This window comes from Drosophila subobscura, chromosome A, assembly GCF_008121235.1.
Source record: "Drosophila subobscura isolate 14011-0131.10 chromosome A, UCBerk_Dsub_1.0, whole genome shotgun sequence".
Lineage (NCBI taxonomy): Eukaryota > Metazoa > Arthropoda > Insecta > Diptera > Drosophilidae > Drosophila > Drosophila subobscura.
Window position 1 is genome coordinate 16,630,338 of NC_048530.1, and position 15,322 is coordinate 16,645,659.

The following is a 15,322-nucleotide window of genomic DNA, read 5'->3' on the forward strand; positions in this document are numbered from 1 at the left end:
TTCGAGAATTGGCCGATCTGTGTTGGGACCCCACTGTGAACTTTTGAAATTGCTTCACTGAAATGGCCGAAAACTGGAAAATTTTCAGACCAAGTACCAGGCGAACAGAAGTCAGTAGAAGGTAACTGGTTTCCATGTTTTTTCACTGTGTCAAAATCTGGATGCTATGAAACCGCAATTCATTTTTCAGTCGCCAAGTAACTAACTGGGAGGTTTTCGCCCTTTTGCGGGGGCGGAAGGGGGCGGGGCTCATTTTTGAAATACACTGGTTTCAGTGTGAGCATAGAGCAGTCTGGTGCCAAAATTTGGTGACTCTAGCTCTTATAGTCTCTGAGAACTAGCCGACAAACAAGACGGACAGACGGACGGACGGACGGACGGACAGACATGGCTCAATCGACTCGGCTATTGATGCTGATCAAGAATATATATACTTTATGGGGTCGGAAACGTTTCCTTCTGTGCGTTACATGCAACCGTTATCCGCACAAATACAATATACCCTATTTACTCTTCGAGTACCGGGTATAACAATGAAAGCAAAATGGATCCATGCAGGAGATTATTTTTAGTGAGATTGGCGGCTTTTGCATTAGCGCAGGAGGAGTACAATCAACGAAATAAGCGCCGACAACATTAATTAAACCCATATCTGCAGGAAAGAAACCAGGAGGGTCGCTTGTCTATACATGTGAGTATTATAAATCATATAAATATGTTTATATGTATGGAAACCCATCTAACAATACCCTTTGCACATTCCGCAGTTTGAAAATATGTCTCAGAGGCCATCAGTTATCTTTGAGAATTAGCAATTGCCTGGGAATAACATTCTGCAGCCTTCTTGGATTGGTGAAGTAGCAAGAATTTCTCCCAATAGAAACGAAAACTCATTGAAATTGTTTAGTAAAGTTGCGAAAGCGTTGTTAAATCATTTATTTTCATTCCACATTGCATATGCACTCTTGGAGAGTTTTAGTACTAACTTATCATATGAAGTACGACCTCCTCCCATACCACAATCCGGTGCGGTGCGGTCCTATGATCGTTTTTTTCCAGACAGCTTTGCGCACTTTGCACTCTCTTCTCGCACTTACAATTTACAGTTAGATAGCAACGAGATACAGTTAGAGATTCTCAGACAAGGAGAGAGAAAGAGAGGAAGGGAGAGAGACGAGTACTTAAAGTGACAGAGAGGGGGGGCAAGTAAATAACACAAGTACATAGTTCTTTATATATGTATATAGTATATGTTTGCATGTATGTATATTGTTATGTGTATATACCACGAAGCGAAAATAAATAAATATATTTATGTATATAGTATATATGTATACGTTTGCTATATGTATAGATTTGTAGCGCTGTTGCTAATAGTTTTCACATATAAAAATGCTTCTGTTTTTATCCGTTTAGACATTTACAACATCGAGTACAACTATGTATAATACATATGTATAAGTAATGTGTGTATATATAGACATATAACTCTTTAGATCTTTATATAGCATAATGTAGCGCAGGCTGTGGGAGTGCGTTTCCTTTTGAAAGGTAATTTGGGACTGATTCTGACTCTAGACTTGGGCGGAGACTTGGGATCAGCTGATCTGGGGTTGGGTTCGTTTGCAGTTTCGGAAAACATAGGCTAGATAGAGGCTAATAAGCTTCGGATAGTGCAGGAGGTTATAGGTTTTCCTTTGTTGGTTTGGTACCCCACGGGTACCCCATAGGTATGCAAGTTTTGAAAGGCAGCACGGGACTACTCGTACACACATATACATGTATGTATGTATCGTATGTCTCTACATATATGTATGTATGTATCGTATGTTTTAGGCTGTACTTTTTGTTGTCTAATCATTAATGGTGGTAATCGTGGATTAATGGGCGGCACTGATTTTGTTTTAGTTAACATTCACTATAAGTTTTACATATACGTTTACAGTTTTTGCTATAATCTTAATGCATATTATAAATATCATATATTATATATTAGATTATATTTTGTCTTTGGGTGGCTATAGGGAAAGGGAATCCGTTTGGGCGGGGCGGGGAGAGTGCTAGCTAACAGTTCTTTACAATACACGTATATTGGGGAGCAAGGGGAAAGTGCTTTCAGGACGGGTTTCAGGTTGAGAGAAAGAGTTTTTCGACTAAATATAATTTACAGGACTACACACGTTCTTGACGTACTGCTGCTGCTGCGGCTGCTGCTGCTTAGCGCTAGTTCTTCTAGTCATCTACTGCTTCATCTTCTTTAGAAGTGATCTTTTGTGATATTTTTTCCTTTGCTTCCTTTTCGTTTCGTTTTGCTTTGTTTGCTTTGTGCTGGCTGACATGTTGAGCTTTTACTTTGAAATGGTTTTGCCTGCTGTGCTAGGGAACTGCGGGCGAATAATAGATACAGAGAGACACATAGATACGGATACGGATACGGATACGGATACGGATAAAGATACACACAGAGAGAGAGAGTGAGAGAAAGAGTCGTGAGTGGCACAGGGCGTGAGCAGTTCGTGTTGCAGACGTAGCTGTAGTTTAGCCATTGGCAAAAGGGATTGGGATTCGGATTGGGTTGGGGATTGGAACTGGGACTAGGACTGGGGATTGGAACTGGGATAACTGGTAGCAGGATTCTGTTCAATGGATCCTAAGTAGGGGCCGGTGTTTTAGCTGCGCCTACAGATCAAAATAAAACTCAACAAGCATTGCCTAAAACTGGTTGACCTTCAGCTCGTTGCCCTGCAGCTGGACGAGCCGGAAGGCCTCCCGTATGGTGGGCGTCATCAGCAGCTTGAGATTCTCCTCGGCCTCGCCGGGCAGCGAGCGCAGCAGCTCCATGGAGGCCACCACCAACTGGGCGAGAGCCGCCCGCTTGTAGTTGGAGTCCTTCAGAATGCTGCTGGCCCGCTGCTGCTCGATCTCCGGCGAAATGGACTCCGCCTCGGACTTGGCCTGCCGATTCGTGTCGAACGGATTGTTGCGGCACTTGGGCTGGAACTCGCTGATCAGCGTCGTCATCGTCACGTTCTCCTCCTCCTGCAGCTGCACGCACTTGCTGGGCGATCCACCCGATCCGGCGGCTTCGGTCATCTCCGCATCAGCGCCCGACCCATTGCCATTCCCGTTCAGCGAGATGCACATGGGTTTGCCCACCATTTGATGCGGGTGCACGTGGCCAGGATGGGTGTGGGCATGTGGGTGCGGATGGTGCGGCGGTGCAGCCATTGGCGGCTTCTTGGCTGCCGCTGCCGCGGCAGACTGTGCCTCTGGCACTGCCCGCTTGCTGCTGCTGCTGCTGCTGGAGCCCGACTCGAGATCGTGCAGGGCCGAGTTGCTGAGGTAGAGCTCACAGACGAGATTCCAGGCGTCCTGCAGGCAGAACAGATACCGCACGAAGTTCTCCTTCTTCTTCACGGTGGTGGTGTTCAGGCGCGAGCACGACTCGAGGATGAAGTTGAGATCCTCCGGGCCCAGGTTGTACACCACAATGTCGTTGAGGTGCGAGTCGACGAGGGCTATGTAGTAGATCATCCAGGAGGAGGTCATTTGCTTGTACAGATTGGCCGCGTACTCGATGTTGGACACCTTCTGCATGAGGAACTTGAGGCCCGGCCGCGAGTCGAACTCCAGGGCGGACATGAGGTACTGCTTGACGCAGCGCAGCAGAATCTCCTTGGAGCGAAAGTCCAGGTCATAGTCGTGACTGGGCGTCGCCGCCGCGCCCGCATAGTTGTCAAAGATGCACGTGGACACCGCCTGCGGCACGCACTTGAGGCGCGACAGCAGCAGCTTGGCCACCAGCTGCAGCAGCATCTGGTTGGCCAGCAGCCCCACCACCAGGTTCTTGAACGGAATCCGTATGACAAAGTTGTCCAGATTCGAGTTGAAGCCATTGTTGAGCGGATACAGCAGGAAGGAGTAGCTCCGATCGTCCGACAGCTTGCACTGGCCGCTGCCCGCACCGCCACTGGGGCCGCCACTGGGTCCCTGGCCCTGGCCCTGGCCAGGCTCCCGCTGATTGTCCGAGAGGAAAACCTGCTGGGCCAGCGAGTAGATGCGCGCCAGCTCCTCGAGGCTGCTGTCGCGTCGCGCGGCCACCTTCACGTTGGCACAGTCGCCGTAGAAGCTGTTCGACTTCTCGTGGAAGGCGAACGAGAGCTGCCGCAGCGGGGCAATGGTCACGGTGCAGGCCCGATGAATGGCCGAGCAGGCGATCATCCACTGCGACTCGTTGAACAGCATGCCCGTCGACAGGATGACGTGCTTCAGGCAGGACACCGAGATGCGGGCAATCGCCTCCTGCGACTGCGCAGCGCATTCGATGAGGACCAGCAGCAGCTGCTTGAGGGCCAGCGTGGCCGAGCTGGAGATCTTGGTGGGTGACTCGATGAGGCTGCTGCTGCTGCCCCCAGCCGGGGGAGGGGCCACACCCGAGACGCCGCCGCTGCCGCCCTTTTGCTGCTCCTCGCTGGCGGAGCTGGAGCTGCTGTCGTATCTGCTGTCTGTCGCCGTTTGTGTCGTGGGATTCAGATTCAGATTCGGGAGCTCCTGCTGCTCGATTCGCTCCGTGACGAACTTGAGCTTCGAGTAGATGAGATTATCGGCGGGATGGACAATCTGGGCGAGGCGGGTCTTGGTGCCAGCGCCCAGGCGACGCTGCTCGGGCACCGATTTCTCGATGAACTCCACCACCAGATCGGTGGTCATGCAGCAGCAGTGCTTGAAGTTCTTCTCGATGAGCTGCCAGGTGGCGCCCGTCTTGTTGATGTACCGCAGCCAGTCCTGGATCATGGGCACCAGCAAGTGGTTGATGCAATAGAAGCCAAAGTCGATGCCCGGCGTGGCCAGCAGGTTCTTGAAGAGCTTGAAGATCGTCTGCAGTATGGGCGCCTGGTGCGAGTACGGACAGACGATGAGGGAGTTGGTGAGGCCGTCCAGCAGCAGGAACCACACCTTGAGCACCCCCGAGGGCTTGTCCATCTCGTCGATCTTCACAATGGTGTCCTTGTCGATGTGCAGCGAGCGGTACGAGATCATGTACTGCTCGTTGCGCGTCTGCAGATAGTCGTTGCCGAAGTACGTAAAGTTCTCCATCGAGCTGGGTATGTTCGCGTCGATGATGTGCGTGTACGAGATGCCCTTGATCTTGTAGGTGGAGTGGAAGTTCGGGCACTTGGGCATGCTGTACATGAAGCCCAGAATGCTCGAGCAGCGCTCCAGGAAGCGCAGCGTTTCGTGCAGAAAGTCTGTCGGCCTAAACGCGTTCTCCTCCTCGCCGCCGCCGCCGCCGCCACCAGCTGCTCCTGCTCCTCCTCCCGCTCCGTTGCTGGTGCCGCTGCAAGTGTTATTGTTGTTGCTGCCACCGCCAGAGATCTCCAGATACGAGAGCAGACAGAGGATGCAGTCGAGTCCGGCATTGGCAAACACCAGCGTGTTGTCCGAGTCGAGGAACACGCGAAAGATGTCGATGATGTTGCTCATGTTGAGCATCCGACTGCGGGCGTTGCGCAGGGTGCCGAAGAGGGGCCGCCAGCCGGAGCGTATCTCGGTGCGATGCGCCTCAACCACCTCGTAGAGGCAGGCCACAATCTGGTCCTGCACATCCACGTCCGTGTCCATGCTGAGCAGATTCTCGAAGGGCTTCAGCAGGGCCTCGTTGAAGTGGAAGTACGGCAGCTCCGACTGCTCCACCAGCAGGGCCGTGATGATGTCGTGTATGTACTCGATGGCCCGCTTCGAGATCATGCGATCCCTGTGGCAGGCGGCGTCCATCAGATGCGGCCCCGTGATGGCCCACACCTTGAGCACGTGCAGCAGCGGCCGCGAGCTGCGGAACACCTTGAGCGTGACGTCCCCGATGCGGTGCAGCAGCAGCGACATGGGCAGCGAGTCGAGCTTCTTCCAGCCCTTGCTGGGCCACCAGATCCGTGTGCCCTTGCGCGCCACCTGGCTCTTGTACAGCTGGTCGCGCGAGGCGCGGCACAGATGCTTCAGGAACTGGCACAGCGACGGCAGACTCAGCCGCTCCGCCGCATCGCTGAACAGATTCTCCGCCTGGTGGGACAGCGCGCACAGCACCTTGGAGGTGTCACACTGGCTCAGCAGCACCGTCTCATTGGTGCCCGAATAGACCTTCAGGATGCAGGTGATGTTCGTGTTGGGGCTCTGCATGGGCGCCTGCAGGAAGCTATAGACATCCACGCTGTGATGGCAGGAGAGAGTTCGAGTTAGCGAGAAGATTCTTATGGGGCGAGCAACCTTACCACGTCTCATCATCATCGATGGGTATCGAGGAGAGATTCAGCTTGTCCTGGGCATTGCCATTGCTCAGCTTCTCGCCCGTCTCCAGGTCCCTGCGACTGCTGCCCGGCGATGCCGATATGGATGGATTCTGCATGCTGAATATCTCATGCTCCAGCTGGCTCACGTGCCGGCACACGGCGAAGATGCTCGGCCAGCAGTCGGCGCTGTAGCTGCCCAGATTGAGGCCACCCGTGAGCACCACATCCATGGACATGGCCTGGCTGGCGCTGATCCGTGGCCCCGTCGTCTGGCACACATTCGAGGCCAACAGATTGAGAATCTTGCCAGCCAAATGCTGCAGATTGAGGCTGTTGCTGAGCGTCGCCGCCTACAGCAGGGGCAGAGGGGGAACCCAGAATCATTGATGGTTTCTGTTTGGAGCAGACAAATGCTTACCGAATGCAGTCCATCCAGGCACATGGCGTAGAGCGCCTCGCCGTTCGACTTGTTCGCCTTGGCTTTGACCCTCAGCGTGCGCTTGGAGAGGGCCACCAGCTTGTTGGAGGCAGACGCTGTCTGCAGATCGCCCAGCCCCGAGCTGAGCACAATCACCATTGAGTCCCAGCAGCAGGTGAGCAGCCGGCGGCACAGCTTCTTGGCCGCCTCCCGCCGCTTGTCGTGCTGCTCGTCGTCGCTGTGCTTCACCTGGGTGGCCGTCTGCAGGCGCTGCCACTCGGACAGCATCTGTGTGGCCCCCAGGCCGCCCGCATCGCACAGCATGTCGACGAGGGCGCAGCGTGGCCCAGTGCCCTCCAGCTGCTGTCGCGTCATGGCCTCCAGGATGTTGCACATGGTCACCGACTGATAGAGCTCGCAGAGCCACGGCGATGAGAGGTAGACCAGCACGCCCGTGTTCTGCACGGAGGTGACGAACTGCTGCTCGGACATGGGCACCAGGATGTCGCGGTTGGGTGGCGCGGCCACCGGCACGGACACGGACACGGACACGGGCACAGGCAGCGCCTGGTCGTAGTAGCCGGCGCGCATCAGCTGCAGGCTGAGCAGCAGCGAGGAGTAGATGGCCAGGTAGATGCCATCCGCATTGATGGCCGTCAGATTGTAGTCAAAGTCCGAGAAGTTCATGCTGTTCTCCTGGCACACCGCCGAGGCGAACTCCTGCATGGCCTCGTCCAGCTCGACGCAGCTGCGCAGCCGCAGCAGCTTCGGCACCAGATCCTGCCTCAGGGCACGGGCAAAGTCCCGGGCATGCTGTCGATCGTTGTCGCTGTCCGTGCGGATGGGCATGACGGGCGCCTCGAGGTGGGAGTAGGGCCAGCGGTTCTCCACGCGCGATGTCTCGTCACTGGAGCTGCTGTGCTCATCGTCCTCGGGCCCCTCCGTATCGCCCGAGCCATTGGAGGCGCCGTCCTGCTCGTTCGGCGGCTCGCCGTCGCTCTCCGACCCCGACGATGTCTCGAACACGTTCTGCCGGAACTCCACAATGGCGTCCCGATAGGGGGCCGGCAGCCGGGCCATGCTCTGGTAGGTCAACGGGCCCGAGTAGTCGGCATCCTTCAGCAGATCGTGGCGCGAGTTCACCACCTGGACAATCTGGTCGCTGATCATCGACTCGGTCAGCTCGCCACTGCACAGCACCTGCAGGCTGTCCAGCAGGGCCACCATGCACTCGACGCTGGCCTGAAGACTCGCCTCAGTGCAGGCACCGCCCCCAGCACCGCTCGCCCCATACGCGCACTCCTCCATGGCGTCCACCAAGCTACAGAGATGAGGTTTTGCATTGAGAAACGATTGTCGGTTGTCCTTTCCATTTACTTACAGTCTGAAGAGCGCCATTTCATCGCTGCAGCCTTGGGCCGTGTTCTTGTCCACGTACAGGATGACGGCCAGATCGATGAGCCGCTCGGGGCTCTTGAATATCTCCCGGACACAGCGCAGCGGCTCTGTGCGGTTCTGGGGCGCCGGCAGCAGCAGCATGCGATGGAACAGCGCCTCCAGCATCGGACGCAGCGAGCCGTGGGCGCCGGCAATGCGCAGCAGCTGTATGGCCGTCAGGTAGACGCATCGTGCCTGCGGTCCGTCCAGGCCAGGGCCCGTAAAGAAGCCGCGTGCCTCATTCTCAATCATGTGGAGAGCATCTCTAACAGAAGGGGGAAGAGAATCGCATAAGAATCGCATGGGCTGGATGGACGGCCCATCACTCACTTGTAGGTGAACTTCTTGTCCAGATTGATGCGTCCCGGGGAGCCCAGGGCGGCGGCCAGTGTGGGGCAGAACTTCTGCCACAGGAAGGATGTGAAGTGCGGATTGGCATGCACGTTGCGGGGCAGGGCCGAGCTGAGGGTTAGTATGCACTCGGTCAGGTAGAGGGAGCTGTGGTTCTCGCACTTCTTGTTGGGCGACGTGTTGACGTTGGGCTCGACCAGGCGGCTGCAGAGCCACTGCATCACGGGTATCACCTCGTTGTAGACGGCCGAGGCCTGTGTCTGTGTCATCAGGCCCGCCGGCGCCGTCTTCTTCACCTCCTCGGCCTCCTCGATGAGGAAGGCGCAGAAGGTGCGCAGGCACTGGGAGGCAGCCGCCAAGGAGGCGGCCTTGGTGGCCCGCGAGCCCATCTCCCAGCACTCGCCGCAGCGCGAGAGTATCTCGATGAGCAGGCGCCCATTGAGGGTGCAGGCCGGCGAGCAGGCCATGGCCAGGAAGAGCCGCAGCACATTGACCACGGTGTCCTCGCTGCTGGTCGATGGCAGGATGCCGTTTGTGGCACGCAGCAGCTGCGATGGCAGCCACACGGAATCATCCTCGGGCTCTAGGCCAATGTAGAAACGTTCGTCCTTGATAACGCGCTGTGAGTGTGTGCATAAAAGTGCATAAATAATAGATACAAAAGCAAAGACATTCGAAAAGGAATCTCCCCAGAGATTCTTCGAGCAATTAGCTCATCTCCGGGGGGCACTCAAAGAGAAATTTGTGTACACATCGAATGATACATAAGTCCGCTTTGTGAGCGCACCGGAATTTCCGGCCGGAACAACTTGCCCTTCCCCTGCCCTTTCCCTCCTCCCTCACTTACATGCAGCCCGTTGAGGCCCATCGTGATGAACTTTGGCCGCTTGGTGTCCAGCGCCATCTGTAGGGCCGTGAAGCAGACCGAGCGCAGCTCGTGCGACGGATCCCGGTGGATGCCATGCTGGCGGTACAGTTTATCTGCAAATACACAAATCGCCAGACATTGGGGATTAAACGTTAGAGCCAAGCCAATGGATACACAATAATATTCCCCACTGATAAGCGGAAGGTGATTAAAAGCTAATGGGCCGCCGGGCCACAGAGCCCCCCGCGCTTGACCAAATCATTGCCTGAACTCCAGCAAACGCCACAAAGTCAATAACAAATCAGAAAGAGAAGAGAAGAGAAAGAGCAGGCAGAGATAGAGAGAGAGTATGACAGTGGGAAATACCCTAAGATATTGGTTATGTTTTATTTTGTAATCAATTTAATCAGATTTAGTACTCGAAATGGCCTCGAATGTGATCGAATGGATATTTGCATATGGAATGTTAAATTTCTTTTTTGTTTTTCCTCAGCGACTATCAGAAGTTTGACTAAGCGATGGTAAAACGCATATGCCCTGACAACGGAAAGAGAATCACTCCAAAAGAGTCACAGAGGAAGTGGCATAAACTAACGGTGAACATTAAGCACTGTAATGGCAACAACAAGCGAAACGAAAGTAAGGAAGGAAGAATGAAAGGAAATTGCGTTCTTGCATGTTTCCAATATCGCCAGCTCGCTCTCAACCATTAACGCTTGCTCTCTCGCTCTCCCTCTCTTGTTTCTCCCTGTAGGTGCGAGGAAACACGCACACTAAACCTCATATACACACACCCATACACTTATGGTAAATATACATACCGTAAGCAATTTGCGCCGTCTGCCGCAACGCGTTATGCTTGGTGCCCGTCGACTCCTTGATAATTAGCAGAAAAAGGTCCTCCATATTGCACTGGGAGAGTAGGGCCACGGCCACCCTCTCCGTCCCGCTCTCACACTATCACAACTCCCGAGCCGCTGCTTGGGTTCTCGTTTCGGGGGGGTACTGTTGCTCGCGGAGTGTCGTGTTCCGTTATGCTTATCGGGTAGGCCTTGCTGGTGCTGCTGCCTGCTGTTTGGTGCTTCCTTTTGGGGGGTGCAAGGGGAGCCTTAGTTCGCGGATGACTCCTTTGCTGCGCTGTTGGCCTTGCACGCCATCAATAACAACTCAATTAGCGTCGATGTTGCTGTTGTTGCTGCTGCTACTGCTGTCGCCTGTCAAAATTGGAGTAAAATCAATAAAATACCCAAGAAAGGATTGCATATTGTTTATGTTCGATGCCGCCATATGTACCCTGTGCAACCCCCCTTGAGAGAGCGCTCGTTGCTGTGTATCTGTATCTGTGTACGTGACTCAACATGTCCTCCCACTGTTCGAAAAGTTTACACTGCATTGCATCTCGGGTGCACCTTCAAAAAGTTCAAACAGTGTGTATCCGTTTTCCTTGAAAACTTTTCGTACACCCACACACAAACACAAACAAACACACGCACGCACTGCACTGGCTGCAACGGTGATTTTTCAATGCTGCTTCATTCCATATGCCACAAGCACAGTTACTTTTCACAATATGTACACTTTTCCATGGTTTATTGAATGTTTGTTTCACTTTTTCACAGCCTTTTGCCATTTACCATATTGAACTTCCTCGAAAGCGGATGTCGGATGAGTGAGTTGGAATTGTACAACTTTTTTTTACTTGCTGCTGCTGCCACTTGTGGTTTGATGTGTGAGCGAGCGTATGGATACGCCGTATCCTCGGTTCGTGTTGTACGGTGCCTGGAGCTGCTGCAGTTGCCGTGTGACGCCACAAATGTTTGTGCAGGGCTGGTAACAAATAGCGGTCCATTACGCAGAGCGCACGGCTATAACCGTTAGTTCTAGGCGGTGCGCATGACCGTGGACGAACAGCTGTTTCAACAGCCATAACCGTTCAATTTTGGCGATGCGCATGATCGTTTACGAACAGCTGTTTTAGCATCGATAACTGGCCCAGGGATGCCAGGTGTCGAAAGGTTAAATGGCTGGGCCATAAATGTGCCGAAATTTTTGAGTCGTTCCCCCTTGGTATGATAATGCCCGACTTGCTATGCATGGAAATGCTCTGTTCAAACTAAGGACTGAATCAATTGTAAATTTGGCGAGCATTAGACGAGTATCGAGTCAGACTCTGTTCGATAAAGCTACTAAACTTGCCTCCGACTCGTCCAGCGGCACCAAATGTGGCACAACTCCGAAAAGCTGCATGAGCCACAGGCAGTGTCCTGGTTAAATCCGAACTTCAACTTGCGACGCTCCTGCACAGCCCTCTTCGAACTGATCCTCCTCCACAGGTGGTTGCTTCCTGAACATTCTGTTTAAATGCCATTAATTGTATTTTGCATCGGCTTAAATAGTTTGACTGACAATTTAAAATTAAGACAATAAAAAAAAGTTAATTATGATCAGGAGGATTCAGTTTGCATATAAAAAAAAAACAAAAGAAAACCATTCTTTGCTCTCAGACTAAAAGCGACGGCCGCATGTCGTGTGGGCCGCTTGTGTAGGGCTCCGGGTCCGGTTCCGGGTCCTGTGCTGATTATCTGCTTACTTCACTGGTTTCGACTTCCAAAGGCCGTCGTTGAGGAAATGGTACGTCTCAATGCCAATGCCTTTGTTCTTGGCCAAACTGCGGAGCAAGAAGGGAAAGGAGATTTTTATGTGTAAAATGTGGAACAGCCAACCCATGTGGCGTACTCTCTCTCTCTCTCTTTGGCCACTTACATTTCTTCTGTGGAGAGTGTGAGCAGACCGATGGCCAGCGCGTGCTCTTTGCCCTCGGCCATGATGGCCACCACCGTGTTCTTCTCGGCCGGCGTCATGCAGGCACCCGGCGACGTCAGGCCTGGGCACATGACATTCGCGCCACTGAGAACAAAGCGAATGGCACCTTTGTCCACCTGCTCCATGGTGACAAAGTAGGGAAACTTGTGGAGAAGGCGCAGCGTCGGCATCCAAGGGCCATCGCGGTGCCGGAAGAATACTTGCTCGCCGGCGCCGTTTAACAGCAGCTCGATGTGGTCGTGGCTGCCATGGGAAGCCAATAAATAAATAAATGTTGTACCCCACAGTAAGAACAGGTCAGGGCAGGGCACTCAACCAATTACTTACCACTTTGCAATGCGATACGAGTCCTTCTTGGGCAATATCAGATCGATGTGTGTCTCCAGCTTGGGATATGCCTCCAGCAGCTTGGCACGTATCCCCTTCTGTACGGACGATTTGAGCTGTTGTATGGACGAGATGCTGTCCTTCTCCTCGAATCTAGATAGTCGCAAGAATTAGTGGCAGCTCAACTGCGTCGCCAACCCCCACGGCATCTTTTATACATACTTTTTGAACATTTTGCTAAAATTTATTAAGACCGGGACTGCTGCAGCTGATGCTAAAATGTGGGCAACGATAAAAGTACTATCGATAGTATCGATAGTCGGAATGTGTTAATGTCCAGCGTTGCCAACTTAGCTATTTTCCCACTAGATCTAGCATTTTCAACTGCCTAATGCGCGATAAATTGTAAAATAGCGGGTTGCGGATATTCTATCATCAAAATTGTCTGGATATTTCTAGCTTTTTTCAAAGCTAGCTTAGCTGTTTTTTGACCCGAAGTGTTAACAACACTGTTAATTTCCGCTGTCGGTGTTATTTTGTAGAGTGCACAAAAAGTCATTATCGATACTATCGCACTTTCCCGAATTGCATAAAAACTAAATGAACATATTAATAAAAAAAATGAAAACTGATACTGCTGAGTCCATTAATCACTGCTCAGACTAATTTGAATTCACTCTCTCAATTAATTTGAACCGTGTTTATATATCGATGCATCGATAGTTAGCAGGCATCCCTACAAAATGTGTATCGGCATATCGGTGCCAGATAAAACCAAGCTGGCTTTGTTTTCAATTTTCTTTTTAATGGCTAATATACTTTAATTTCGTGGTCATTCCAATTACACAGTTTGGTGGAAATACGCATTGTTCTTTTTCGCACCCGTGCAACAGCTGTGCACCAAAATGAACCCGAACGGCAGCAACCAGACAGCGGGTAAGACAATCTCTTGACTCGATTCGAGTTTCATTCCGCAGAATCTAATGAGCAATTTGCAGGGACTCCAGCTCCAGCGCAGCCCTCACCCAGCGAAATTGTCCAGAACTTCATCGTGGGCGTGGACACAGGGCTGGTGCGGGCAGATCTGGCCGATGACTGCATCCTCAGCCTCTTCGGGCGCCACATTAGGGGCGTCGTGGCTGTGACTGGCTTCATCCGCACCCAGATATTTAACCGCTTCAAGCACATCGGCTTCGAGGAGGCCCGACCCTGCACTCCGTCGAAGGAGGTGGCCATTAAGGAGCGCTTCGGGCGCAGCTTCGATCGAGTGCGCCGCCGGATCCATGAGCAGAAGGAACGAGAACGAGCCAACGCGGATGTTGGTGTACGGCGGCTTGCGGTTGATGACATGGAGGAGGACGTGGACGCGCTGCCGCGCAGTTCCCCTCATCTCGTTACGCCTCCCCGTCCGACCCGACACGTCATGGACATGCTGCAGTACATCGAGGCACGCGGTGTGATGGAGGACGTCGAGGGGAACAGCAATGACGGCGGCATTCAGCTGGGCGACTCACAGCACGTCCTGCTCACGCTGGGCTACCGCCACACTCCGACAGCCAGCCTGAGCCTGCGCGACATCGAGATTTGCCTGGCCGTCTACGAGGACTACCGCACATTTCCACGGCAACGGGCACGCGCGTCTGCTGCCATCACAAGCAATCCCCTGACTGACGACGAGGCTGAAGAGCCAGCGGTCAGCGGCCTTCTGCGAGGCCATCTGCGCAGTGTGCGGCGCACACTCTTCGCCAGGGCCGAGAGCGAGGAGCCGGAACAGAACCCACTGGAGGATTCAGCCGAGCCCGTGCCCGCGGAACCATCGCCCTCCAGCTCGCAGTCCCAGTGCGAGTCCCAGGGCCCAGTTCCAGTGCCACCCACCCCGCCGCCACCGCCGCCCGCAGCAGATGGCGCCGGAGACATGCCCGCCACCAGTTCTGGCTACCCAACACGCAAGCGTCAGCAGCAGCGTGAGACCGAGGTGTCGCCCAAGCGCCCGGGACGCTACGGCCTGCGCTTCTAGGACCAATGCGCCAGCCAAGCCGCACACAGCCCGAAAAGCAATTCAGTTGAGTTGAATAACCAATTAGTTCGGTTTGAAATTCCGCTAGCACAATTTGTAACATTAATCCGTGGATATTCTCCCCATCTGTTGGCCCTTTTGTATGCTATGCATACGAAATCGAAATCCCACAGTCCCCCCTCCCCACCCCAGTGCCCACCGTTTAGGCAAGAGTATTCGTATCTAGGTGCAAAAAGACTGATTCTGATTCCATTTATTTGGGCAAGACACTCACCCCCCACCACTGCAATCCCCTTTCCAGAGGCCCCAAAATTATGTACTGTGTTTACATAAATTCTATATATATTTATTGAACTTCGATGTTAGAAATTAATTAATTATACCAAAATTATTAAATATTATGTTTTAAAATGCCATGTGTATCGATTAACCGATTGATGTTCCAAGGGAAATTGAACCAAACAATTCCCCAAGGGGACTTTTCTGCACTGCTTAGCTGAGACCAAAACCGTTTGAATGGTGGTTGCATAGGCTGTTTCCATCAAAAACTGTTCTCAGTTTGTGTTTTATAGCTGCGGAGCTTATAGCTGAGAATTTTATGGAAAAATTACATACGTTTATGGTTATTGGTGTTCAGTATTAAAATACCAAAAATTTCAACAAATTTTGTAAGCCATAAAGGGGAGGAGCAGTAGAGGAGTCTCTACGGATCGGCTCTAAGGATAACATAACTGAATAATGCACCACCCGAAAACTGATTGAAGACCTCTTTGGATCAATTGTGGGCCACGTACGCA

General features: G+C 52.8%; 3 protein-coding genes across 5 annotated transcripts; 1 reads left to right on the plus strand and 2 right to left on the minus strand.

The window, feature by feature from the left end:
• Positions 1 to 1,241: 1,241 nt before the first annotated feature.
• Positions 1,242 to 11,613, minus strand: LOC117903717 (brefeldin A-inhibited guanine nucleotide-exchange protein 3). Of its 3 annotated transcripts, XM_034816066.1 has the most exons (9): positions 10,993 to 11,492; positions 10,180 to 10,572; positions 9,338 to 9,471; positions 8,470 to 9,110; positions 8,084 to 8,404; positions 7,267 to 8,023; positions 6,703 to 7,236; positions 6,267 to 6,634; positions 1,242 to 6,205 (listed from the first exon to the last, which is right to left on the minus strand). In XM_034816066.1, exons 2-9 carry the CDS (start codon positions 10,262 to 10,264, stop codon positions 2,713 to 2,715), a joined length of 6,333 nt encoding a protein of 2,110 aa, XP_034671957.1. In that variant the 5' UTR covers positions 10,265 to 10,572; positions 10,993 to 11,492; the 3' UTR covers positions 1,242 to 2,712. The 3 variants fall into 3 exon arrangements, with proteins under 3 accessions (XP_034671957.1, XP_034671955.1, XP_034671954.1); XM_034816064.1 differs by lacking the exon at positions 10,993 to 11,492 and adding an exon at positions 11,551 to 11,613 and having other exon boundaries at positions 6,703 to 8,023; positions 10,180 to 10,559; XM_034816063.1 differs by having other exon boundaries at positions 6,703 to 8,023.
• A 102-nt stretch (positions 11,614 to 11,715) lies between these two features.
• On the minus strand, positions 11,716 to 12,756 carry LOC117903724 (malignant T-cell-amplified sequence 1 homolog). Its single transcript, XM_034816074.1, has 4 exons — positions 12,731 to 12,756; positions 12,509 to 12,661; positions 12,122 to 12,424; positions 11,716 to 12,026 (listed from the first exon to the last, which is right to left on the minus strand). Exons 1-4 carry the CDS (start codon positions 12,739 to 12,741, stop codon positions 11,945 to 11,947), a joined length of 549 nt encoding a protein of 182 aa, XP_034671965.1. The 5' UTR covers positions 12,742 to 12,756; the 3' UTR covers positions 11,716 to 11,944.
• A 516-nt stretch (positions 12,757 to 13,272) lies between these two features.
• On the plus strand, positions 13,273 to 14,867 carry LOC117903719 (cell cycle negative regulator roughex). The gene is made up of 2 exons (XM_034816068.1): positions 13,273 to 13,444; positions 13,507 to 14,867. The coding sequence occupies exons 1-2, from the start codon at positions 13,414 to 13,416 to the stop codon at positions 14,523 to 14,525; spliced, it is 1,050 nt and encodes a 349-aa protein (XP_034671959.1). The 5' UTR covers positions 13,273 to 13,413; the 3' UTR covers positions 14,526 to 14,867.
• The last annotated feature ends 455 nt before the right edge of the window (positions 14,868 to 15,322 follow it).

Bases quoted from the DNA above. Each gene is read 5' to 3' on its own strand.
- LOC117903717 (XM_034816064.1), bottom strand. From the start codon at position 10,264: ATGGAGGACCTTTTTCTGCTAATTATCAAGGAGTCGACGGGCACCAAG. The intron at 6,635-6,702 runs GTAAGCATTTGT...CCCCTGCTGTAG, and splicing joins GCCTGGATGGACTGCATTCG to GCGGCGACGCTCAGCAACAG. The intron at 6,206-6,266 runs GTAAGGTTGCTC...CTGCCATCACAG, and splicing joins ATCGATGATGATGAGACGTG to CGTGGATGTCTATAGCTTCC.
- LOC117903724 (XM_034816074.1), bottom strand. The intron at 12,425-12,508 runs GTAAGTAATTGG...TTCCCATGGCAG, and splicing joins TCGTATCGCATTGCAAAGTG to CCACGACCACATCGAGCTGC. The intron at 12,027-12,121 runs GTAAGTGGCCAA...CTTGCTCCGCAG, and splicing joins ACACTCTCCACAGAAGAAAT to TTTGGCCAAGAACAAAGGCA.
- LOC117903719 (XM_034816068.1), top strand. From the start codon at position 13,414: ATGAACCCGAACGGCAGCAACCAGACAGCGG. The intron at 13,445-13,506 runs GTAAGACAATCT...AGCAATTTGCAG, and splicing joins CGGCAGCAACCAGACAGCGG to GGACTCCAGCTCCAGCGCAG.